This window comes from Camelus ferus, chromosome 12, assembly GCF_009834535.1.
Source record: "Camelus ferus isolate YT-003-E chromosome 12, BCGSAC_Cfer_1.0, whole genome shotgun sequence".
In the NCBI taxonomy this organism is placed as follows: domain Eukaryota; kingdom Metazoa; phylum Chordata; class Mammalia; order Artiodactyla; family Camelidae; genus Camelus; species Camelus ferus.
In genome coordinates this window covers 32,863,700-32,891,255 of record NC_045707.1, presented here as the reverse complement: position 1 = coordinate 32,891,255, position 27,556 = coordinate 32,863,700, and the positions used below count along the sequence as shown (strand labels likewise).

The 27,556-nt window shown below is 35.1% G+C and overlaps 1 protein-coding gene across 9 annotated transcripts in view; it reads right to left on the bottom strand.

Moving 5' to 3' along the window:
• The window catches only part of MSRB3 (methionine sulfoxide reductase B3), a 258,819-nt gene that overhangs the window by 210,100 nt on the left and 21,163 nt on the right, over positions 1-27,556 (bottom strand). For 7 of the 9 annotated variants that reach the window (XM_032493340.1, XM_032493344.1, XM_032493341.1 and 4 more), the window contains 2 exons: positions 19,211-19,337; positions 1,264-1,372 (listed from right to left, as the gene is read on the bottom strand). In XM_032493340.1, coding sequence (XP_032349231.1) covers positions 1,264-1,372; positions 19,211-19,286 — 185 coding nt within the window. In that variant the 5' untranslated portion in view covers positions 19,287-19,337. Of the gene's footprint in view, positions 1-1,263; positions 1,373-19,210; positions 19,338-27,556 lie in introns of those variants that run through there. The other 2 variants (XM_032493339.1, XM_032493343.1) reach the window with 1 other exon arrangement.

The window sequence follows — 27,556 nt, the reverse complement described above, 5'->3', positions numbered from 1 at the left end:
CAAGAGTGTATACGAGAAAATGTAGAAGGGTCCAAAACTTCAAGTGGAAGGAGTCTTATTTTTTGGTTTGAAAAGGAATATTGCAGCTTTAAGGGAATATTTTTCTAAGTTAACAATCTTAAAGGCTAGGAGGTCATTCAGCTAATACAAATCAGCTGTGCTAGCCCAACAAAAAGTCTATGTGCTCTGCAGCTTGTTTTTATTATCCTTTCACCCTCTTTATGAGGTCCAATTTTTTTATAAACAGAATTTTTAAGAATGACCTAATCTCTAGTTGTTTGTGTGCATTAAATCATTTTGCTAGTCATGTACACAACAGGACGAGTAGACGTCTTGGGCTGAGACTGAAGTCCATCGCTAGCTCATTGTGCAGTAAGGGTGGACTTTGTCAGAGATGCAGCATTTGGTAAATTCAGTAAACAGTATATACTTTGACAGGAAGAGAGAGCTGCCTGTTAACGAGGACCCCCTGTGTGGTAAAGAGCTCTTTCAGCTCATGAATGAAAACAAGAAGTTACATCATTAATAAATTTGGACCAGAGGTAAGTTACGGCCTTATGCCAAGCTCCATGGTATAAATTAGACAACAAAATGGTTGGACTTTGGCAAGTTACCTTTGAGCTGGAATCAGCTGAGAGAGACTTTATTCACTAAAAACAGTCTTGGAAGTGAACAAACTCTTTTTTCAGGACTTAAGGCGAACTTCCAAGGACCAAAGCCATGTGAGGGCAGTTATTGAAAATTTTTGACATTCCAACCACAAATGAGCCAATAAATACTTTCTCCACATGTGCTTCAAAAAGAAATTGGAGTGGGGTAGAAAGGAACTAAATTATGCTACCTTCTTTTTGCAGCCAAAACGTCTATCCTTACAATGGCCACCTTCAAATTTTCAGCATCCTGGCAAAGTGCCATGTCCCTCATGGTTTTGCTTACTGTGATGTCTTCCCAAAAAATGTACCTAAATCGCTATTACTGCCACACATTTTGCAGTAAACTAAAAACAGGCTCTTAACAAAAGCCTTGTGACTTTACGAGAGATAGAGTGTTCATTAGATGGGGGAAGGAATACATAAAACTTAGTCTTAACCTAAACAATACCATTTTCAGCCTTTTCAAGGATACTAATTTGTAGACTTTAGCAAATAAGTGTGGAATCCTTTAAATTAAATGGCAAGGAAGAGGATTCAAAGGTTGGGGGGGGTGGTGAGGGATGAAGAAAACTAGCTCTTGCTTAATGACTTCTTCATAAGCTTGCCTTACCTTTCCGTCCCTTTCTCCTGAGTGACATGGTACTGCAGGGGTGTTAGCCGCTTCCTCAGTTCCTGCTGGGAAAAGACCACCTTACAGCTCTTTTTATCCCTACATGACCCTGGAAAGAGAGAGGATATGGGAGAAAGAGGCTTTTTAGCTTGAATCCTAAATAATTGCTTTGGCTGGCCGCCACAACACAGCCTCTGCAGTCACTTCTCAGTGACCAGACTGGCCCCTAACACACGAGACAATCTTACCTGAACTGCAGCCGATGATTTCTCTCAATTTACAGAGAAGGTTACTCAAGATTCAGGCGAGCCCTCTGGAGCGCTGACAATGCACTCCAGCCAAAGCTGCTAGCCCGAGACAGTAAAAACTCACTGAACACTCACAAGATGGGAGCATATCCATTATGTTTCCCAATACCTTCAATTTCTTTTTTTTTAAACGAATTCAAAAAGCATAATCCTATAAGCATTTGCGCTGTATATATAAGATGATGGGCATATTATGTTAAACAATATCTCCATTCAATAATTTTGCAGCTTAGTAGAATAGCCCGCAACCTTCATCATTCAATTTCCATCCTGGGTGATTTAAATACCATCCTATTTATTTTATTTTATTTTTTATTTATTGAACCCTAAAGAGTTATTTTTCCATGACTAGGAATTGCTATTCTCTGTGATTTTGTCAGACTTCCTGAGGTTCTGCAGAGTCCTTAAATACAAACATCTCTTGAAAGACTGCATCTTACCATGTCAAACGGGCAGCAAGAAACTTTTAATAAACTCCAGGAGAAGGCATGTATAGTAATGCAGATTGAAGAAGTTCCAAAGAAAAAGTGAAATAAATAGGGAGGGGGAAAGACGAAGAGAAAATGAAGAGTGAATGTGATTTTTGAGACCTACATTTTTCTTTTTGCAAAGTATACCTAGGAAGACTTTGCTGATTAAGTGTATTTGAATGGTAAAATAATTTTAACATGGTTCTAATAACAATGTTTGCTTTTATTTCAACCTATATAGACTACAGTAAAATGTTCAGACAACACCTGCTTCTATGTAGTACCTGAACAAATGATTGAAAAGAAATACAATTGGGTTCTGCATCTGCAGATTCAACCAAACATGATGGAAAATATCCCACCCTACCCCTGCCAAAAAACAATTCCAGAAAGTTCCAAAAAGCAAAACTTGAATTTGCTATCCTAAGGCAACTATTTACATAGCATTTATGTTATATTTACAACTATTTGCATATCATTTACATTGTATTAGGTATTATAAGTAATCTAGAGATGCCTTAAAGTATAAGGCAGGATATGCATAGGTGACATGTAATATTACAGCAACTTACATGAGGGGACCTGAGCATCCTCAGATTCTGGTATCTGCAGGGGGTCAGGAATCAATCCCCTGTGGATACTGAGGGGTGACCTGTAACTCCGGGACATTGCAACCCGTATCGCTACAGAGCAATTGCTTTTCTTTGCTTTTCCATCACAGTGTGAAAGAGGCTTGCAGATGGCCCTACATGCAAAAATTTCTTACTGTGTTTTGAAATCACTAGAAGAAAGCTCGCTTAGGTTCCTGAATTTAAACCCAACTTTTTTTGAAATATTAAATAAATATTATTTAGGAGTAGAAATGTTTTCTACTTCTTTTACTTTTAAGGCACCTAATGTCATAGTATGTGAGATCACTGAAATTAGAATAGGAGAAACTTAACTAGCCAGTGACCCTGACTGTGGGACTAAAGAAGGACGTTAGCTTCCAGAGTCAGGGCCAGGGCCACCAAGATAGAGGGGTTGATTTTCTATGAGGAAATACGGAGGCAGGAAAAGAGCAAACCAGAGCCAAACAGAAAAGCACACCTTTGAGTAGACCTGTGGGTTGTCAAATAGCGCCTCTCCTGACCTTCCACAAAACATGCTGGCCCTGCTCTGGCCTGGGAAGAGCCACAGGAATGGCTGGCATATCACTAATGGCACGTTGGTCTCTCACCTCACTGGAACCCATATTACACTAGGCTTTCTCCAAATACCTACTACTTACACTTTTAATATTTTCTAAGGCGTAGATAGAAATGTTTCCCTGAGAAATGTCTGCACTGTCAGAACAAGCCTCTCCACAGCCTGAACGCAGAACTGGCTGTAATAGGTGAATCTCTGCTCAAGTCACTATAGATGTATTAAAAAGTTATCTTTTTGTTTTTATTTTTTTGTCTGCTAGAAGGGTTGTATCTTGGTTGATTTCATCAAAAATGCATTGACTGCAAATCTAACATGACAAAATATCTTGGTTAAAATTATTCTTTCCAATGGCATAAATAATTAAAATCTATACAATCAGAACTAAACAATTCTGTCCAAAATATTTTTGTTAATATACGTTCATTCATACAAAAAGACCAATTGTGTTCTCAAAGCTGAGAGAACTAAGCTACCCATCTGTATGTCATTTAGTACAAGAGAAGCAACTGCAGGTTTAAATTACATGGTATTGGATTGCAATTTCCTAACATTGGATGCTTTTCTGCTTTTTTACCTTGAGTCATTTACTAAGGAGTGTTCATAAAAAGTAGCTTAAAGCACAGATGCTTGCAAATCGTTTAGGCAAAGATGTTTCCCTCTTTTTCATTCTCCCTCTCTCAAAAAAAAAAATCTCTCTTTTCTGAAGAAAAAGAATAAAACTGTTGGTCAGTATTGACGAACCATGTCAAGTATTTGTATAAGGAGAAAAGGTAAAATTGAAAACATCTGATTGAAGTAAATAATACAAACATAAAAGCTTTACTGGTGAATGAAGGCTATTGAAAAGACTTTATTTCATAGATTAGAAATTACTTTTGATCTAAACATTCTTAACAACAGATTGTTTTCCACTATGAACCATCTCATTAGCTGTGCTACAGAGGCCTCGTGTTAGTGGCAAGCTTTGAAAGCGTGCTGCTGTACTCTTTTGTTAGTCTCCATCTTATTTGGGAGGGGGATAAAGATTTCATTCCAGCTTTCTTTGTTTGTCTTTCAAGAACCACTAAAGCAGTATTCACACAAATTTTGTAGGAATGTGCCCTATGTCATAGCCTACAAATTATTTGGTTTTGGTGCACTTAAAGGTCATCTCCCAAATTAGCAAAATTTTCCTACATCCTGGCTTTTCAACCTTAAATATAAATATTGTTTCCTAACTGTAAGTGAGGTTTGTTCTTTAAGAAATGCTAGTGTTTATTTAAAGTTGTCAAACTTGGTACATTTTTATTCTTTGGTCATACTGTGTTCTCAAAATAATTAGACTTTTAAAGTGTACCTAATAGTAAAAGGAAGTATATGTGGACTAGAAACAACTATTGTGATTTAATATTAAAGAACTCAATGAGAAGTTAGTCAGATTTTACTAAATTTCTTGCCACATAGTTTAATAATAATAATATACTTCCTGGACAATTGAAAGCTATACTATTATCATAGCTTCCCCAGCATCATAACCAAAACCTGGCAAATATAAACATAGAAAGGCTTCACTTTTGTCTCTGATTTCCCTTCTCCCTATCAGACTCCCTTTTCTAAAAGTCATGTGGTGCCACTGTTAATTTTGAAGAAGTCATTTCATTTTGAAATTCTAGAATAATTCATTGGATGGTTTCCTTTTACTATCTTCACTTAGGTACTGTAATTTTCTTATTACACAGGGTAATTTAACATTAGTATTATATGACATCTGTTCAATGAACTCTAAATTGGCTTAGAAGGATGTTAGGGAAAGATTTTTTTTCCCTTTATTTAAATGTTTAATAGAGTACTCTGAGGCTACGAGTGAGCATGTGTGTATACACGTGCAACACAAAGCATATCTGAGGGGTAATATTGCCACTTTGGTATCTAATCATAACACCATTCCCTGCAGAGTAATTTTGGTATTGATCAGATAGATCCACCCTGAACCCGATCCAAGGGCATTTATTTACTAAAGTATGCCCGAAGTCCTTTTCATATCAAAGTTTGTTCCATATTGTTCACAAAGCCAGTATTGTCTTGAATTAGATTTCACTTTCTGCCTTTGCCTGCTTCCTAGTCATGTGACCTTGGACAAGTCCGTCTCTCTGACTATGTACTATCACCCTCGGAGGTCTGCTGTAAGGATCACAGCAATTCACACTTAACAAACACTGTCTAAATAAATGCAGGTATTACATCAGCATTTTGATTACAGTGAATTCTGAAGTTAAAACTATAAAGGATAACCAGATCAGGTATTTCAGTATGCTACAATATTTTATTGGTAACTATTTTTCTATAATAATTCCCTTAGAACAGTATTTTCCTCACAAGTTATCTTTAAAAATGATTAAAACAAGAATTGAAAGAAGAAAATGAAAATTTAAGTGCCTATTATGTGCCAGCTAGACACTGTCATATAACTATATTTAATCCTCTCAGTAACTCTAGGAAGTAGATGTCATGCCCATTTTACAGATGTAGAAACTGAGGCTCAGAGAATATAACAACTTACTAAGAACAGACAGCAAATAGATACAATGACTCAAACCCCAGGGTGTCTGACTGCAAAGTCGATGGTCATATTTTCTGTGTGGAAAAATTATGCTACAAATTTCTTCTTTCTTCTTAAATTAGGCAGTAGCTTTCACCTTGAAAATTATCACTAAGAACTTAAGCTAATGAGAAAGAAGAGTAATAATCGCTACAGTACATCCAAAAAAGTAAATACATTTCTCTATTAGCCAATGTCTGCTTTCCCCGTGTTCATTCCTTCAGCATAGGGTCAGTGACAAGGTTCAAACAGGATTCTCACAAAGTCTATAAAAACGTTGAAAGGCTTTTTAAATTCCTGTTAAGAAGTAAATCAAATCTGTTACCTAAATCTTAGAGCACTTTTAAGTCATAAATCTTATATTTCAGTGTGAAAAATCAAAACAAAACAAAATCTAAAGATCCCATAACTTTAATTTTGGTTCTAGGATCAGAAAAAAAATGAAACTATTAAATATCTTCCCAAGATAATAAACGAATAAGAGATGATAAGACTATCTTGTTTTGCTTTGAGTTTAGTAGGTTAAAACAGTAAAGTTCATGTTGAAATATCTTGCTATTTTATTTTAAAATGGTATACTTTAATTTTCACTATAAATTATAATTTTAGTTGGTTATAAAGTCGGTCATATTGGAAAGTTAAATAAACTTTTATTCCACCTTGGAAGTGTTAGGAATTTCTATGTAAGTGGGCATTTGTAAAAACCCAATCCAGTTCATTTTTACAATAGAATATAAAACTATTATACCAAGAACCATTTTTTCTTGTGTTTTGTTTTGCATTCTAGTAATTTAATAAAGACTTTAAGAAAAAAAATGCAAAGCACAAGGAAGAAAAGCTCCATGCTTGTAAAAACATACCTAATTCTGATTTTTTCTCTCAACATAGACCTGTACAGGAAAAACATTCCTGAGATTAACATACTGTCTAAGACGTCATGACACTCTGGCTTCAGTCTTCTGGTTTCCATGAAATTAGGCTACAGGGCTTACTCTGAGGACCACTGATCTGACAATTTTCTTACTGTTTTTTTAAGTCATCAAAAATGTTGAGTGTTTACAGAGTACCAGGCACTGTGCTATGTAAAATACTCATTCGTTCATTCAGTAATTCCTCACTGAGCACCTACTATATGCTGGCATTAAAAGTACATAGGATGTATCTGTGAACAAAATAAAGATCCTACTTTCTTGGAGCTCCAATTCTAGCAGGGGTAGGGGAAGACATAAAACAGAAAGAAGATAAGTAAGAAAATGACATAGCCTCTTAGAAGGTGATAAGTATACAGGGTAGAAAAAAAAAGCAAAACTGAGCAGGGCACAGAAGATTGGGAGTGCTAGAAGTAAGGTCTGTAACCTTAAATCAAGTGGGCAAGCTCAGCCTCACTGAAGTGACAATTAAGCAAAGCCCTGAAGGAAGAGAGGAAGCTGGTTAAGCTGATATCTGAAAGGAAGAGCTTTCTAAACAGCCAGTAGAAATGGCCAATGCAAGAGACGAATACACTACAAACTTCATACTCCAGTGGGAGAGACAGACAAGTAACTGCAAAGCGAGTAATAAAACCTGAATATGAATGGAGTAGATAACCAACAAAAAAAGGACATGCTTTTACATCTGGAAATCCACAATCACACTTCTTAGGACAGACATTGTCTGACGTGATCTTTCTTTCTTCCAAGTGGTCTCATTTTAGCACAGTGCTGTACTCAAAATAGCTCTCCGAGAGTGTTTGTCTGGCTGAAGCTTCAACACAGAATTAGAGTGCAGTCTCTGCTAATTTGCTCTGTGTATTTGATACTATCCCTTTCAGACTATAGATCATCATTCTCAACCTGGAATCACGTGTAAGAGGATACTCAATAGATGCTCTGTGGTGATGAATTCTTGATAGGCCTAGAGAGCAAAATCCTTTGGCCAAACAATGATTTTACCTTTTGGAAACAGTTCAATACCTCTCCCATTCAGAGTAATCTTGTAGGTGGTGGCAGGAAATTATAAAATTAGTACCTCAATCTACTTTTCATTTTTAAAAAACATTCTCAGTTTTTACCTTTAGGCTCAGTTTAATTTTATCTGTCCTCCAAGTCCTAAATGCAATACAATGGGAAAAAAACAAAAACAAACAAAAAACCTCTAGGCCTTAAGAATCAGAAAGCAGATAATTGTTTCTTTTTAAGGTAAAGTTGTTTTTTTTTTTAATGTGAGAAAAGTCATATCTTTGTTACAGTAATAACCACATTTCATGCCTTATTGCTGTTTTTCTATTACTTCATGTAAGGCAGTTCTACAGATCAGTTTCAGTGATACCCTGTTGATGTGTGCATAGAGTTCTAATTAACATCAATGGACATTATAAGCATGGCAAGGCAACACACCATTTTAAACGTCTTGAATGAAACAAGATCATATGTTTTAGTGGTGCATAGTTGAATGATAAAATTGGTCTGGTTTCCACACTGAAGGTTTGAATAGATAAATTAAGAAAATATTTTCAAGGAAGTTTTCAAGTCTACATACCTGGTAAATTCACCCCTCCTCTGAACTTTCATCTGAATACCCTTAGTACTAGTGTATTTACTCTGCAAGGTACTATTTACATGAGCTAATGTAATATTTTTCAGTTATTCTCAAATGTCTTCAGTTGTTTCTGCTTTATTTTCCCAGATCACAAATTCTTTGAAGACATAAACAGCTGAGCCTAATATTAATTCACATTTTCTATAACTATTTATTAAAAATCTACAGTGAATTAAGAACGGTGATGAGCGCTGGAAAGTTAAAAATGAGTAAGTCAAGGTTGCTGCCTTAGGGGAGCACATATTGTAGCACGAAAGATAAGAAAAACAATCAATACAATGTGCAGTCTTAAAGTAAAAATATATGCAGAGAGAGTTAACAAAGAAGACATTATCACTCTTAAACTCTGCCTACCTACAATGACTAGGTCCAGTTGTAACTGGGATATGGAAAACTCACGTAATTTGCAGAAACAGCATCTACAAGGTCAGAGGGCCAGAGAATTTTCAAACAGGGAAGAGAACTCCATCTAGACAAGCTGACAGATGCAGTGTGATCACATGCACACAATGTCAAGGTGGTAATCAAAGAGTCTTTCAGGTGGGTGGAATTAGCTAGTTTAACAACACAAAAAATAGCCCAGATAAAATGTAGATCCTGATTTGGAAGAGAGAAAAACTGGGCAGCTGAGAAAGCAGTTTTAAAATTAAGGGTGAAATATGCCAACGTTTTCTCACTGCAAGCCAATGGGAATAAATGTACTTCCCACAACATCTAAAGCCTATTAATATGATTTTAAATTCTAGCCTATAACAGTAAGTAATCTGGTAAGGCTGCATGATTTTTTCGAGAGGAGACCATGGAGAGCTTTACCACTACATTCATCCTGATGACACATTCACCTCAATGACTCCGTAAGATAGAAACCATATTTTACATTTCTCTTTCACCCATGGGTTACAAATTTTTAATTGTTGCATTCATGTATGGTAGACATCTTATCAGCAGTCTCTAAGTGCTTCACAAAGAACTAAAGAGTGCTTCATCAATATTTCGAAATGTAATGTGAATACCAAGAGCAATGATTTTTGTATTCATGTGGTTCCTAAAGACTAGAGTTTAGGGAAATATTTAAAACACGTCTTGACCTAAAAAAGCATTTTCTTACTTGCAAAGCATATGAATAAAAAGAGAATTTTTAAAAGCACTGCCATCATCAAGTGACAACAGTGGAAGAGAAAGTTAACTTGACTTTGAATCTGTCTGATTGCATATGAAACGTCTGACAGAGTTGGAGTCCCCTGTTTTTAATTTTTTTTCCAGTATGCGTCTTCACTAGAACATCATAGCCCATATAGAAAAAAAAAATTAAAAACAGACAGGCTCATTTCCATTCTACATTTCACATGCAATCAAAAGGACTTGCAAAAAAATAGTTCTCTCTCCCTTACTGCCTTGGAAGCATAGGCTGTAAGGGAGAGTTGAGAGGGGCCACTGACAAGCAGTAAGGGAAGGAGCCCTCTCTCAGAGTGCCATGTGGACTTTTATTTCCACACAACACGAAGTATACTTTGTCAGAAAGAAAACAAAATTTATATTGTCTAAGAGCTCAGCTTTGTAAATTTCTAAAACTGCATTATGGCCCAAATCAAATTTAAAGTCTAAATTAATTAAGCTCAATGGGCAGAAAACAAGTCTGCAATTGCCACTCAATGGACAGCTAAATCTGAATCTGTACATTCCAGAAAAATCAGGTATTCTAGAGGGGAAAAAAGTCAAAACTTTTACAGTTTTCTTTATCACCCAGATAACTAAAGAAGAGGCATAAGGCTTCTTCTGAATTTTCAGTATCTCCTCGAGGGACAGTGCACATATTAATTTCAGTCATCTCTGTGTCCCCAGCACCTAGCAATGTGCCCAGGCAAGAGTAAGCACTAAATATATGTTGTATTTAAATATTTATTCAACTCTCCATTTTAATTACTGCTATTTAAATTTTCTTCCTAAAAGATGTTTTCTAAAAAAAAATGTCTCTGCTATGTTTCTTAGAACTTAGTTTTAAAAACGACAACAATAATATTTGCTTAATAAACCAGTGAAATTTAAAAAAATAAATGATGGATTAAATTTTTTCCTTTATTACTACTCCGAATCCTTTATGACCTTTCTAGAGTTCCACTTTCAAATCTTTTATTATGACTAATATTCCATTAATCCTCTGGATTTAAGACTATGAGATTACCTATTCCGGCATTCTCCACAACGTATCCTGTGAAACACTGGCTCTGAAAAAAATGCTTACGGGTTGTTCCTCTTGCAGGGGGCGGGGGGGTGGGGAGGGAGCTGGTGAGGAGAAGTATCCATAGTCAAACCAGATCAGGAAAATCTAGGTTACATGGGTTTCTTAGTGAAGACTTCTCACAGACCTTCTTATGCTGATATGCATTATCAAATACATGGTATTTTGACACATCATTATTTTATGCCCCACTAGAAAAATAAAAAAGAGTTGTCAATCAAACCATGACACAATATGTCTTTATCACAATGATTTTTAACCTGCATCCTGATTACCAAAATGATAAAATGTAGGAACAGTGCATCTTAGAATTTATAAAATGTAGTAGTATGCAAAGCTTCTCAATTTGATGATGGAATCAGTTTTACAGGGTTTTACTAGAACTGGTGTTCATAATTTGGGAAATAATGAACTTCTAGCCCAATGCTCTCATGAGGAAACGAAGGCCCAAAGAAGTTACTTGACATCGTCACACACCTGGTTAATGAGAGCCAGCTTCTCTTGTCTGTGGCTTTCTTCATGTAATTTATTCATTCATTATATTCCTCTCTTGAACCAACCCTTTGTTGTACTTCAACATGCCCATCTTTCACTAATCCATGTGCCCACAGTCTGTTCCCACCTCCATGCCGCCATCCTCCCCACCTCCTCTCTCCTGCTGATTATAATTACATCTACACATTCATTCAATATCCTCCAGAACTTAATCCTGTTCCAAGAAGCTAGTCAGCCATTCTGAGCAGAAAGAAGCACAATGTTTCTCACTTCTTCTGCTCCTTCCTTCAATAGTAAAGCAAAGAAGGAAATATTTATATAGAATCATAAAAACACGAAGTATATAACTTCCTTCATTCTATAGACAACAAAACTTGGACCCAAAGTGGCCATTTTTCTCAGCATGCACATTCCTTAGAAACAGAAATCACATTACTTATTACATGGCATTATTCTGACACATGAGATGATGCTATTTATTCATAACCGTTCATTCAGTCAGCCAGTATTTACTGAACACCTATTATGTGACAGACACAATTCTAGTTGCCAAGACGTAGTAGTGAACTAAACAAAAAATCTCTGTCTTTCTGGAGCTTACTTTACAGAACCAAGGGTTTTCCTATAATAAAAATAGATTTGATGATCAAATCTATCACCTTTCCCAGATTTATTTGTTGTCCCACCCCCTCCTTTCTAAAATTTTTCCAGTTTATTCTCCCTTACAGCCAGGGATTAAAGTTGAACAGAATAAATTTCTGGGAAATGTCAGATAATGTTAACATCTGAGAGTAATATCTAATTGTGAGTGATTTGACAAGAATGTATTTCATTCTAAGTTTACAGATGAAGAATAGGAATAAAAGGTACAAAAGAGATTCTGGGGCCCAAAAGCAAGATGGTGGTAAAAACAAACTAGTAAATACAGATGATGCTTCCAATCTGTTTCCTCATCAATGCCAGTAACAGAACGGCAAGCTCTGAAACTTGCTGTGATGTTATCTAAAATTTGCACAAGAAATATTAAACTATTAACCAAAATAGAATACATGAACAGCTGTACCATTCTGTGAGCTAACATGCATTTCTGTAACAACAACAACAAATCTTTGAAACTGTAGCTATAGAATTTTAGTTTTTCTTTGCTTGCTTAAAATTCAAATAATCTAATGAGTTAGATTAGGAGTCCATCCTTCATTTGCTATTATGTGGTTGAATATAATAAATATACCTAGTATTGAAGGAAATGCTTACCACAGCAGTTACTGAGTATATTTAAATTCTATAAATGTATGGCTCTTAAAAATCACCTAAATAACTGACATCTTTGTCATTTCATGGTGTATCTTTATAACATGCATTTTCAAGTGACTAATATAAGTGCCAATATACTATACGTAAAAAAGAGGAAAAAACTAGGGACTTGAAATAAATAAAATGAGGATTTTAAATTTTCAAATAAATGGTTGATTTCAAATGCAAAGGCACAAAAATAATTAGAAATAATTTGCCACTGTATCTCAATATAATCTATTTAAAGCATTTAAAATTAAAACGTATCTAGCAAAAGCAGCCTTGAGAAATTCAACCTCTAAATAAACTGTTTGGGATGAAGCTATAAACTAAAAAGACTGACAATAAAAATTCATCAAGTATCTGGCCTCAATATAAGGACTCTTTGTGACCTGTCATTCATGCCCCATTCCTTCATTAAACACATGTTTGTTGAGAGCAAAAGATGGCTAATTTTAATAAATCCTTCTATGATCTGTTAGGTAAATTACTGTGAACATGTTTACATAAATAAACATCTAATAATTCTACCTATATGAGTCCCCAAAAGTCTATATTGTCAAGGTAAACTGTAGAATTATCATTTGTTTTTAGAACTGATAATGTTTTATATTCTTTAGTCATTGTTAAAGAACTTCTCAAACAAAATTAAAATTTATTTTTTGTTTCTGCCCATTTTATCTGTTGCTTCTAGATTTTGCTATGTATTTTATAATTATTAATGTATAATAATAATTTATTCCATATTTAACCAAAAATTAACAAAATCCACATTTAACAAACCATATGCCCAACACCTTATTCATACAGATGTATTCTTCTACAGCAATTTAGCCTTGTGCACAAACGATTTTAAAACTCATCTAATAATTAGATGCTATATAGCAACTTTTCAACATTAACTAAAACTGTATTACATCATGGAGCTACTAAAACACTTTGTTTTAGAAAAGAATATAGCTGCACCAGAGTACTCATTGATCAACATTTTAAATATAATTTTTCTTAGCTTCCAAAAGTATTTTCATTCATGCAAAAAAAAGGACTCATGATTAACAGTCAACATGTTAAACTAATAACATTTTCAAGATTCTATAAAAATTCAAAACATAGCCAAACAAAATGTGAAATTTTCTTTAATTCTTGGGTGGTCTGCTGAAGAAAATTTAGCTATATATAAAACTATAAATTACTGTTAAATCAGCTATTTGGATACAAGATAAGTTAATTTATAAAAACGTGTTTTAGTTTATAGAAAGTCTACACATGAAAGACAATTTAAATGAGATGTCCAAGCATAAGGGAGTTGGAATCTTATTGAAAATGGAAAAAGGTTTTGCACTCTACAAATATTGTTTAAACATAATATAAGCAGAAAAATTTGTGGTTTGTAAATCCATGTGTTCTGAACTGGATATTTTTCACACACTTTTGTTTAAGTTTTCACAATGCACCTATGTGCTAATGCTATCATGCTGTAAAAGAATGTAAATCTAGTGCCATCTACTGGGAAAAGTGGATACCATTCAATCAATTAATTGCAAATTATTTTGTGAATTAGGGGAGTTGAAACCTGTTATGTCTATTTTTTAAAAACTGTGTTTCTTTAAAAAAAAAAAAACTCCTTCAAAACATTTTCAATATAATCAAAGAAGTTAGGTAAGATAAACATCTAAGAATGGTGAGGTTGGAGAATAGAGGGCATTAAACCGAACACATGGGAGAGAATTCCACTGGGTGATATCAATACAGAAATTGGAAATTTCTGATTTGCTCAGATTAGAGTTCTAATACTGGTGTGTGTATCTTTTAGAAGAATGGTTCTGAAGCTGTGGTCAAAGAGCCTTCTCTTATGAGTATCTAACCAAAAAACTTGAAATGGTATGAAAAATTGTAGAGGTGCACATGTATTTTCTGGAGGTGGAAAGTCATAACTTTTATCAAAGAATCACAGAGATGATTCATGTTTTCATGACCCAAGAAGGTTAAAAAATAAAACTAATACAGAAAACCAATCTATTTAGTAAGTGAATCGTACATCAATGACTTCAGTTATTTTTTAAGGTAAATATGACATCAGATGCTACTAATGAAACACTGATAGCTCAAACTTGAATAGTAGTACTTATTTATGGGTGTTGCTTTTGTGCATGTCTGTAGCATTTCCTTTTTACAAATGCAGAACTTACAGCACAAAAACAGTATCAATTTGCTCCAGAGAAAAGCAAGCAAAAGAACCAGTGTTCTGTATTCTCATAGTAAGTACACATTTACTCCCTTCCTCAAATAATTTACCACCAAAACTCAAATTGTTTGTTAGAAAAAGGAAAAGCAACTTTGGATAATATACACTGAATCTGTGATATCATTTTTTGTTACTTGTTTAGCTACAATGTGATTTATACCTAAGAAATCTACCATATTGTATTAATGGAATAAAGTGAGAAAAGAGAAATTGTTTTTCACAATATATTCAGAAGGCAACCAAACTATAAACCTTAATTTAACCTTCCCATTAGATTTATTTGAGACTTAAAAGAGTTTCAAATAAATTTGTACTCTCTGTTATAGCTATCACTTCACCTACATGTAAACTTTCAAAATGTTTATTCATTCATTTAACAAATATTTATTAAGTGCCAGGCACTGTGCTAAGCTCTGGAGCCTCAAGTTCAATTCTCAGAGAGCTCTACTTATACAGATGATAGCCCATGACTTGCAACACCATTTGCAAAATATCTGTCTTTAAGACTTATCATTTCTATATTAGAATATTATGACATAATATCTTTACAAACCGCATAAACAGCCATATGGCTCTTCAATTCATGGAGACTGTTAAACACGCCATTAAAGTCAAGTAAGAATAACAACCACATATTATGCGTATGATGTTAGAGAAAAGCACAACTGATCACTGTAATTAGTACTATTTAGACAAACACTCTCATTTGGCTGAAAGCTACCATGATATCTAGTCTAAACTACAATTAGACTTAATTTTTATCAAATATTGCAACTATGTATAAAATTGTGCTTTCTAATCCCTCCTCAGATAATGCTTCAGTCTTGATTTAGAGGCAAGGAATTCTAATGTTCAAACATGGAAAACAGTTCTGTCCTCCCACCACAACAGAGCAAATTTTTCTGTAAATTCCCAGCTATTAATTGGTACTGAGTTTTAAGATTTGATTAACCCAAAGCCAAAGTAAAAACAATGACAGTTAATAAAAATCACAGAATTTCAGAACTGAGTAGATTATCTAATTTGAATTCCTCGTTTTAAAAGTAAAGAGACAAATCTGGAGAGGTTTACTGATATATTCAAGGTCACACAAGTTAATGACAGAGCTGTGGCTGGTTTTCTGACTCCTATTCCAGTGCTCTTTTTAATACATAAAAGAAACTGTTATAGGAAATTAAGAAGAGCTCTGAGAGAAAAAAATTACCTTTAATTACAAACATGAGCGAACCATAACTCAGATGCACTTAATAAGCTCTAAATTGAAATTATGCCTTATTTAAAAATAAGAAGAAAAGGAACTCAAAGCTGAAAAATGATAGATCAGTCTTCTGGGATATGGCCTGCATACAGGTCAATCCAGTTATAATCAACTTGAAGAGCCTGTTCCAATTACTTTTCAGTTCTGGAATTATTTCATATAGAATAATGCCTGAAATTAGTAGGGTACTGGCTAGGGAGCAGAAATCTTTTTGATTTACAGAGATTTTTGTTGTAATGGGTTTTGACCAGGGAACAGTAAATTAAAGCAAGACGTCAAACTTTTACCTTAATTTCCTATGCCTCCAATTTTGGCCTCTTCCCTTTCTACCTGTATAAAGTCATAAAGACTAGAATTCCCATTTCACTTTCATTTTTATTTTTCAAGATTTAAATAGTTTGTTTAACAATACTGTTGAACTTAACCATTTCTTAAACTATATTTCTAAGAGTAAAATTCTGTTAGAGAAATAGATGGTTATGAAGATTTTCCTAATACTTAAGTAATAAAATATGTGGACACTGCAAGACTGAGTTTCATGACACTTTAAAAAGTAAGTGGTGTTTGAATGGCTAAGGAATTATGAAATACCATTCCAGCCAAATCATTTATCAAATAAAAATGGGTTTACAAGCACTAAGTAAGAAAGAGTTTCTCTGAGCTTCCACCACTACTGGATAATAAGAATAAAAGAAATGCATTGTATGTTTATAAGACTTGAATTCTGGTTCAATAGAATGTATAAGTAAAATAAAGAGATCAAAACGACAGATTGAGATGGTTATTTCTCAAACATAAAGTGCATTTGTGGCTCCTATTAAAGTAAAAATAGTTAAATGAAAGGTGGGACATATTCAAATGTTTTTAAAAGTCACTGTACTAGAAAAATAGAAAAATTATATATCTATATTGATACAGATTGTCTATAGTGAACTTAGTGAACATTTATATATAGTGCTTACTATATGCCAGCCACTGTTCTAAGCAGTTTTCACATCCTAATCTATTTCATTCTCACAGCAACGCTTTCAGGTGAGTACTTATTATTCCCACTTTACAAACAAGGAAGTCAAGGCACACAGTCAGTTAAGTGGCAAGGCCAGAATTCAGATCCAGTCAAATTCCCAAATTCGTATGCTTAAGTGTTGTTCTATAATGATTCTTAAAAATTATCAGCTTTGTTGAATTTATCTTTGAATCATTTTGATATCAAAATTTAAAGACACATATTTTGATTAAGCAAGTTCATTATGAAGCTCTTTAAATCCACAACTGTCATACCCAAGGAATACCATGTTAATTAATTAGTTGTTTCTGTAAATACTTAGCCTCCTTGGTGTATGACAAAACATGTTATAAGAACTATGCTAGTGCTCTCATACCTTGGGGGCTTTTTCAGTGGAAAACATGGTTATTTATCAATTAAATAACTTTCATACTCCAATTGTTACATGTAGTACATAGTTATGAAAAAGTCCTACATGGCACAGGAGCTACATTGGTTGATATTCTCCCTCAAGCTTACACACAATTCAACAAATAAACCTTGTCAGTTCTACAACCTGAATTTCTGTCTTATCCATTCCTCTTCTTTCCAAACCTACTGTAATGATCATTGTTAAGGTTCTAAGCCCTTCATCAGTCCCTCCAGCCTCAAACTCCTCCAACATACTCAGTGGTGGCAGTGCAGGGGCATGGCGGGGTAGGGGAAGAGAAGGCATTGGGAAGAGTGATTGGAGACCCCATACATTAAGCTTCACTGGCCTCTCAAGTCACCACAAATAGACATAAAATCTTTTTTTTTTTTAAATAGCGTGTTTACCAGTCAAGTACAGCTTCAAGACAAATGCCTTATCTACCCTTCTAATCAAGTTGCCATCCCAACCTTCTCATAGAAATATCTGGAACCAGCCCTGACCTTCCATAATACTAAATCAAAAGTCCTTATAAAACGTAAATCAAGTCATGCTATTCCTCCTTCATCCCTTCTCCGAGATTTAAATGTTTTAAAACATTGTATAAGTTCACTTTATGGTTTGGCTACCTTCCATCATCACCTCTTCTACCTGGCCTCACCCACTCAAGCTAGCCATATTAAATAACGTGCATCTCTCTGAACATGCTTTGCTTTTTCAGGCCTTCATGTTTTGCCCACACTACTTCATATACTAGAAATGTCCTTCCCCTTCCTTGAACATTTGGCTAACTCTTACTCATAGTTTGAAATTCAGCTCAAGCAATATATCCGCTATGAAGCCCTCCTTAAACTTCGGAGACCTGCCCTCCCTTCCAAAATCTCTTCCCCTAAGCAAAGAGCTAGAACCATCCTATGGATTCTCCTAACATCTCAGGCTTAAATGCTTTTAGTCTAGCCTTATCACCATATGGTTTAATGGTCTCACACAGCTCCATCTCCACCTTGTGCGTGTTAAAGAATTGGCTTGATCTTGTTTCTCATGGTATCTTCATTTCCTCACACAATGCCTGGCACTCAAAGTTAACATTCATTGAATATTTAATGAGCTGGATTTAACTTGTCTATATAATATGGTAATAGAGATATGTACACTAAAAGAAAATATGAATAATATTGACAATAATATTCACAGAAGATATCTGGCCATTATGATTTTCATAATAAAATTAAAATATTAAACATGATATAGGCACATAATGAAATTTTGGACTTTTATGTCTCACTTGTTTAAATGCTTAAAATCACCTTTTTTAAAAAGGGTGATGGTCCTAATTTATGAACTAGTTAACAGATGCTATATTAGTTCTCTTTATTTGGCCACTGTTAAATGGGACATCTTTTCTTTGAAAGTACAATAACTAATTTTATTATACTAAAGTTGTTCATTTTAATTTTTTCTTTCCTAAAGGAATGACCACATGTAGAATGAAAAGCATTTTCATTATCTTCCAACAAGATGAATGTCCTATTTTGTGTGATTTGAGGCAGTTTCTTATCAAAACTGCCAGCTTCCTTATGAACATTATGATTTTCAGATGTGTGGTGTACATTAAAGGACAAGAAGATATCATGAAATATTAGTGACATTTATATACTGAGCAAGGAAACTGGACAATGTTTCCAGGGGTTGTAAGGATTGTGGAAATGAATGTTACTCAAAGTAGAGTGGTGATTTATAACCAATTTCCGTCTTCAAATTAGGGCCCAAGTAAAAGAAAACGAAATTTAGCAAAGCATTATGGTGTATCATTTCCTGCAGCAGAAACACCCCCCACCCTGGACCAGTGCCCTCACTAAGTACAGTATAAGAAGCAGCAACCTGAGGGAAGCCCACAGGCTCGCAGGGCTACTGGCTGGCTCTTTGTCACCAAATGCAGCAGGTTGAATGCAGACATCACTGTGATATCTTCACCAACAAAACGAGAGGCAAAGAACAGGGGCAAGAGCTGAGTAGGAGAAAAAAAGAAAACAAAAACAAATTAAAACATCACAAATGTTAAACACATTCATTGCACAATTGATGGTTACGGTTTTGTCTGGAGCTGAACACACACACAGCGCTAATAAATTTCAAATGCCTACTTTTCAGACGGTGAGCTTACTTTCAACCCAAACTTATTCATAGCTTATGAATAAAATGCAGACTATACAATAGCAGTGTAATCTGTGAACACATTTTGCAGGACGTTGAAAAAGGGACGAGGTTTAAACCAGTTGAAAGGAATTAGCATTTACTGAGTTCGAACCAAGTGACAGGCACTATCTGGGGTCTAATACCTATATATTGTGTCATTTAATTCTTACAATAAACCTAGGAAGTAAGTTTTATCACCAATACATATGTGAGGAAGCCAAGGCTCAGAGGTCCAAGGACACAAAGCAAACAGCCAGTGGAAAAAGGATTAGAAAACCCTGTTCTGACTACAAAGCCATGCTCTCTCCTCACACCACGCTCCCTCCTTCCAGCAATTATTTGCAAATCTTCCTCCCTGGAGAAGACTGCAAAAATACTGTAAGATTAAGAGATTTCTTTTTAGAGTTTCACTAAAAAAAAAAAAAAAAAATAGACAAATTACCTAAGGACAACTAGCAGGCTTCATTTTAGAAACAGCGTTAAGCTTGATGAACGTGTATCACCTATGAATTTTCATTTGATTTTATGATTTATAATTTCTAGATCAATTATGTAAATAATGTTCACAACCTAGCCTCACAAAGGGTAAAAATATTTTTTAAACTTTCTGGAAATGAATCATGTGGAAGAATCTCAAAATAGTGTGAACGTTAAAACTTTTTTTAAAAGTTCAGTTAGGATTTTCTTTAAAGTTTTGCACAGTCTTTCAGTTGGTAAAGATTAACTTCAAATGATGGTAGAAAATACTAGATTAATATTAACTTGTAATATTTTATTTTAAATTAGCATTACAAGTGACCTTCACACTAAATGTCCAAAAATGGATATAAAATTAATGTCTCATTCATTTCCTGACCCTCATTCCCACCCACCTCCCCCAAAATAAAAGTCTGTTCCTGGTCTCTTCTGACCTCCTTGAAGAACAAACACATAATAAACAGTAATATATTTTACCAAATCACTCTGGAGTATATCTGACAGAAATCTGCTTGTATTAACATGCTTGAACTCTGACTTCTCCAAACTAAACTCACTACAAAACTAAAACATTTTTGTGTTACTAACTGGAGACAAAAGGGAGGAAGAGGGAAGGTAAGGATCACAATGCACAGCCTGAAAGAACCATTAAACATAAATAAACATGTCATTTTCACGAGTGACTGCAGAGCAGGGGAAAGAGAGCGTTCCTTTGGAGCAGACTACTGACTAATAAAAGATCAAAGGTCTATACCTCACAACGCTATAAATAAAAATGTATTTTTTTCTCTGTGACCTTCTCTGTGAGGAATAAGTGTGCACGGTAAATGTAATTACTTAGCAAAGCTGCAGCCTCCTTGTGCTCCCGCAGCTGACCATAAAACGTCTTCCTATTCTGCTTCATCAACTGCTGTACCAGGCGGCCTGTGCGCCTACCAATGGCCACGGCCATCTGGCTTGTGTCAAAGCCAGCGCACAGGAAGAAAGGGAGTGATGTCACTCTGCAGGTCAGGCAAAGAACAAAGATGTATTCTACAATTAAAAGCTGAGGGCCTCAAATACCAGGGCCCTCCTGCATGATATGATATGACGGCATGATTTAATGTTCCAGCTGTGTTGCATTTATTCCACCCAAACAGCCAGGGCTCCATCTAGTGGCAAATCAGTTTTGCCCAGTTTTCTTTGAAAGTGAACCCAGCTATGCTAGCACCAAGTAGAGCAACAGAGTGATTATTTTTGGAGCAGTCTAGCCTTCTTACACTGAAGAATGCAAAAAGTACAATTTGTCACAGTGTTCTTTGTTGTCAACTCCCAGAAAGCACGCATTTCATAGGTTAGGTTTTTATATAACCCTAATTATTTCAATGCTTATAAGGATAGCAGAAAAAAGCATATAATTTTGCAAAAAGGCACATAAAGTGACATTACTTACATACTACCCTGAAAGTACGTAGCTGAGATGGAAAATGGAAAACAGTTCTAAAGAATGGATACAGGTATCTGGATGCCGTGGTGAAGTCAAGCTCATAATCTTAATCTCATACTCCACAAAACAAAAGAATCATAGTTAATATGGCTCTAACATCTGACGCAAGGAGCTACTCTTCTCTAGAACAGAAAAAGGAATATTTTTATGCTGAATGATTAAACAAATTTAATTTTTAACTTATGTTTTCCACTTAGTTTATGTTTGCAGTCAATGAAATAAAACACTTTGACAAACCAATCTAAAATGCAGAACACATTTGGATGAAAGATAGGATATCACAAAGGATGTGTGTGAGCTATGAGATCAGACTGCCTGAGTTTGAATCCTGGCCCTGCCCCTAAGGATTTGTGTTTCCTTGGCAAAGTTGCTTACCCTCTCAGTGCCTCAGTTTCCTCAACTCTCAAGTAATGAATAAGTTAATTGGTAAAAAATGCTTGGAACAACTCCTAGTACATAGTATATGCTCACAAACATTAGCTCTTATTATTATTTAAATGTACAAATATTTGCTTTATTTTTAAATTATATGAATCAAAAACTTCTAACAGTCCATTTATACCCAATCTTATTTAGAGTTAGCAGGCCATTCTTCAAACACAGAATCCTATTCAGGCCAGAAAACTTACTACTCAAGAATTGATTGCCATAATAGGATAAAGATATCCTACTGACAACAGTTGAAAGCCTTATCTTGTGGCAGGAACTGTTCTAAGCATTTCACATTTATTAGCTCTTTTAATCCTCAGGACCTCATGAGATACATATTATCATTTTCCCGTTTTCAGATGGAGAGATTGCGGCATAGGAAGGTTAAGTAATTTGCCTAAGATATTATAGCTGGTAAGAAGTAGAAATTCTAATTCGAAGAGATACACACACCCCAGCGTTCACAGCAGCACTATTTACAACAGCCAAGACATGGAAACAACCTAAATGTCCATTGACAGATGACTGGATAAAGAACATACATATATAGATATGGATATAGATATAGATATAGATATAGATATAGATATAGATATAGATATAGGTTATATATACAATGAAATACTACTCAGCCATAAAAAATAAAATAATGTCATTTGCAGCAACATGGATGTAACTGAAGATCATCATTCTAAGTGAAGTAAGCCAGAAAGAGAAAGAGAAATACCATATGATATCAATTATATTTGGACTAAAAAAAAGAACAAATGAACTACTATATATAAAATATATAAACAACAAGTTTCTACTGTATAGTAATATTTTGTAGTAACCTATAATGAAAAAGAATATGAAAAGGAACATTTGTATGTATAAGTGAAACACTATGCTATACACTAGAAATTGACACAACATTGTAAAATGACTATACTTCAATCAAAAAAAATAAATTGCAGACAGTGCAATTCCTCCTAAAAAAAAAGGAAGCGGAACCCTTAAGTAATCGGACTGAATGATTTAGCAGATTTGAACCCAAGCCCTCTAGTTCCAGGGTCAGTGCTGTTGACCACTACATGATTGGCAACGAGAAAGCCTGAGGTTGCTGCCAATCCGCTCTAGATACTCTGATTCTGTGCTCTCCTAACTGACAAGGTGGCTGATACTAAATACTTAATAAGGATTCATTTAATTCAAGAAGATTTGAAGATTCTCTCTCTCGACATTGAAAAAGTAGAGAGTTAAGGAATTCCAGATTTAATCTTTCTGTTCCACCACGTGCAACTTACCTTTCTCTTTCACCTTTGAAATTTTTCTCTAAAACTCCTTAGATACACCTTTAGGACATATAACCTAAAGATGCCTAGAACTGAGTCCACCTGAATCTACCAAAACCTCAAAATGTGGATGATATAGTACTTTTGAGGGTTAAACAAACCAACAACTACTCCCCACACTCCCCACCCCCTGAAAAAATTTGAGTTTCAATTAGGCAGCTTTCTTCCCTTTGCACTCCCTGAGCTGCAGGGATGAGGACCCTAGCCAGAAACAATCCAAATCCAAAAAGAAGCAAAAGAAGCACATGCTTTTGAGTGGTGACAATCTTTGGAAAAAGAATTAGCATTAAGCACCTTATGGAAATCAGCACTAAGCAAAGGCCACCGAGAAAATCTATAGTTCCCCAAGTTTACCCTCAACTTCCTCGCTTTTGCATTGCTTTTGACTCAACTAATTGGACAGAATAACATTTACAGATAACTAACATGCCTTTTTAAAGTGCCAGACACATTTTGCACATCTTTCTGATCTCCTAGAATATCTAGCACATCACTTTGAAATTATTTGGTGTTAAAAAAATATCGGTTGAACAATATCTAATGAGCAATATCACATGATGTGTTGATAATAGAATTAGATTACATAATTGTCTATAATTCTCTGCTTAAAACATTTTTTAATGAATCCTCATTGCATATTGCAAGGTTTCCCAAACCATGCACATTCTGAGAAACAGATGATACTCCTTCAAACAAATTTAGTAGTGTAAATTTTACTCAATACAAAGGGTCTGAGAGGCTTTACAATAAATGCACCTGCTTAACTAACTTTGTCTCAGCTGGTGCCTCTCAAGCAGTTTTGACCTTACAAAACCTCTTTCTTTCCTATCACCATCCCACAGAACACATTCTGAAATCCTTTGGATTCCTAATTAGAGTCCAAATTCCTAAACAAAGCATCTAAAGTTCTACATCTAGCTGTTGCCTCACTCTTCAGCTTTTTCTCTTGCCACACCTCCACATCTCACCCCACCCCATGCTCCTGCCATACCAAGAGACTCATAATTTTCCCCTGCTGCTTTCTACCTCCATCTCCTCATCTTTCTTCATTGCATATCCTTAATCTCCTTTCACCTCTCTCAAATCCCACCACTCCTAACTTCTGTTCAGGTCCCCAGTGAGCGCTAAGCATGCTATAACAATTTTCAGGGCACTAATTTGCTTACATCTCTGTCTTCCTCTTCCAGATTATAAACACAGGGACAGTGTTTATAAGCACAGGTACTTAAGCACAGGGACAGTGTCTTTTTCATCTCTGTATCCCAGCACCTGGCACCTAACAGCCACTCATTTATTGAGTGAAAAAATGACTATATAAATGACTGATTCTATGGAAGTAATGACTCAGGATCATCATTTCCCACCCAATCTCTGCCATCTCAACTGTTAATGGTACGTAAAGGTAAGAATCTGAATTATAACTATTTGGTTCCTTCACCGTAATTAGCAGTTTCTGTGAAGAGGTGAGAAGTTGAAAATGCAGTCTGACTTGAGACCCAAAGATAATTCAAACGCCCTATTTTGGTCAAAAATTTTTACTTCTTCTCCACTTTTTTTTACCCCTAAAATTCTGACATCCCAAAATTTGACTAAAGTTAGTTTGTTACTTTTTTGGTTTGGGTTTATTTTTATTTCCTTTTATTTTTTCCTTGCAGTTGAACAATAAACTGCAAGAGAGAGATGATATAAGCAGGGAAGCAGGGAACTCACAAAGTTGATAATTAGCTCCAGAATAAATGAACTGATTGTGCTAGTGGATTTAAAGCGTCAAACCCAAAGGTCAAATCCCTTTCCAATAAATGCCAAAAGAATGTCTACATCAGTGGTTTTCCACAAGCTAGTAAAATGTCCCCCCCCAAACTACAGAGGCCAACAGAGAATTAACAAATTTGAATTTTGTCAAGTAAGGACAAAATAAACCCAAAACCTAACTTCACCATAATATCAGAAAAGAAAGATTATGCTAATACTAAGAACTAGGAAAACAATCTCATGATGAAGAGTGTTCTTTTGAATAAATATATTTAAGTTTTGTGGAAAAAAAGTTCCTTGTTGCTATTTTTCTCATTTCATTATGAAAAGAAGAAGCTAGACCTGCATTTAGAAACCACTAATCTAAATGTCTACAATAAAGGTCTCTAAAAATATTGTTCTTATCAGCACATTGCCTGGCACTCAGTTTGTGCTCAACTAATGTTTGCTGAATGAACTGATCAACCAATTATTTACTTCTTAAAATCAATAGGCCATTAGCTAGAATCAGGCATCCCTTTTGTTAAGCAGAGTTCTTTCTGTTATTAGTGATAAGAAACAACAGAACCCTGGCTATTCAGAATCCTCAATCTTCCAAAATATTTAGAGGTAACACTTTTAAGATATGAAATTTTACTCAGTTCACCTGTATAAAAATTCCTACTACAAGGAAAACAATGTATTAGGAGCTTATGAATATGCAAAGATTAAGATATAGTCTGTGCCGTCAAAAAACACATTAGCCTAGATGGAAATCTAAGATAAGTACTCAGTACCTTCACAAAGACAGCAATAAAGTACATGGAATTTCAGGGGAGGGAGAACTGCTTCCCACTTTGCGGACTGAGTGGCAGGAATATAGAGCTTGGGAATGAAAGAAAAGCTGCAGAAATAATTTTTTTTTAATATCTCCAGAGTTAGCCATTTAAACCTTTTGATATTAGGATCCTTTACAATTCTAAAAAAAATATCAAGGACCCCATATGCCTTTTGTTTATACGACTAAGCCTATCAATATTTCCTATATTAGAATTACAACTGAGTAATTTTTAAAATATTTGCTTATTCCATTAAGAATAACAAAAATAAAAAATAATAACAATACATATTACAAAATGACATTTTCGGTTAAAAATAACTATTATTCAAAACAAACACATATATATACATATTTAATGGAAAGAGTTTTATATTTGTTTCGTAAATCAAATCCCTTTAATGTCTGGGTTAACAGAAAACAGCTGGATTCTCATCTCTGCTTCTGCATTCAATCTGTTGCGATATGCCCTTTTGGTTGAACAGTGTATATATGAATGAAATCTTGCCTCACTCAAATAAGTAGTTGGAAAAGGGAGTATTTTAATAGCTTTTTCAGATAATTGTAGATAATCTTCTTTGGTATTACACCAAAACTCAACAAATGGTAGTCTGAAACTACATATTATCAAGAAACTTTTCATACTATTACATTAAAATTCATTAGTCTAACCTGCATTTTGAATGGACTTTGTATATAATTTTGTTATTTCACTTAGAAAACATTGGTTCACTGGGTTATGCAGATCTTTCGTATGTTGAGACATTTCATAATCAATATCAAAAATCAGAGAATAGGGGGAGGACCCAAGATGGCAGAATAGAGAGACTCACAGCTCGCCCTCTCCCACAAATTCACCAAGAATTACATCTACAAACCCACTGAATCTCACAGAACACCTGCTGAACTCTGGCAGAGTGTCTCTCACTTCGAAATACAGGAAGATTCTCACAAAATCCGGTAAGAGAAAAAAAGAAAGAAAGAAAGAAATAATACAGAAAAAATCGGTGCAGGACCGGTCCTGCAGGGAGGGAGCGGTGAAGGAAGAAAAGCACCCTCTCACTGTGATGCCCCCTCTCCAGCTGGGGGTCAGCGGGGACAGAAGTGGAGCTTCCGAGCCTCAGAGGAGAGAGTGGCAGCCACTTGACAGAGAGAACTGGCTTGGAGGGTCCATGAGATCCCAAGCCCTGGACGAGAGCTGACAGGGACGAGCCTGGAGACAGCCACTTTGGTATGCGGAAGCATTTTATGAAAGTGTATTTCTTGTTTCTTCACTCAGAATATTAAAAAGATACACACTCGAGGTCTAGATTTAATAAAATTAATATAAATGTTACTACTTCATCAAGGACATTCTTAAGTGAAAATGGCCTTTTTCCCCGTTTCCGTAGAATAGAATGACTGCTAATAAGGTTTGCTGCCACTGCCTTGCTTCATACTGACACCAGCAGTTTCACCTGCTTTTGCTTTTGCAACATCAACGCAAATGTCAACACAGGGAAAAAGGAAAATAATGTCTTAGCATTGGTGTGAAAATAGTTTTGACTTTGTGAATCCGCTAAAAGGGTCTCAGAGACTCCACGGGTCCTCAGTCCACACTTTGAGAACTGCTGGCCTGGCACCCTGGTCGGCACATAATAAGCACCGTAATGTTTCATAAGCATTTGTTGAATAAGTGAACAATGAACACAGGACTACATTTGTACTTATCCCATGTTGTCTAGCAAACAACAAAT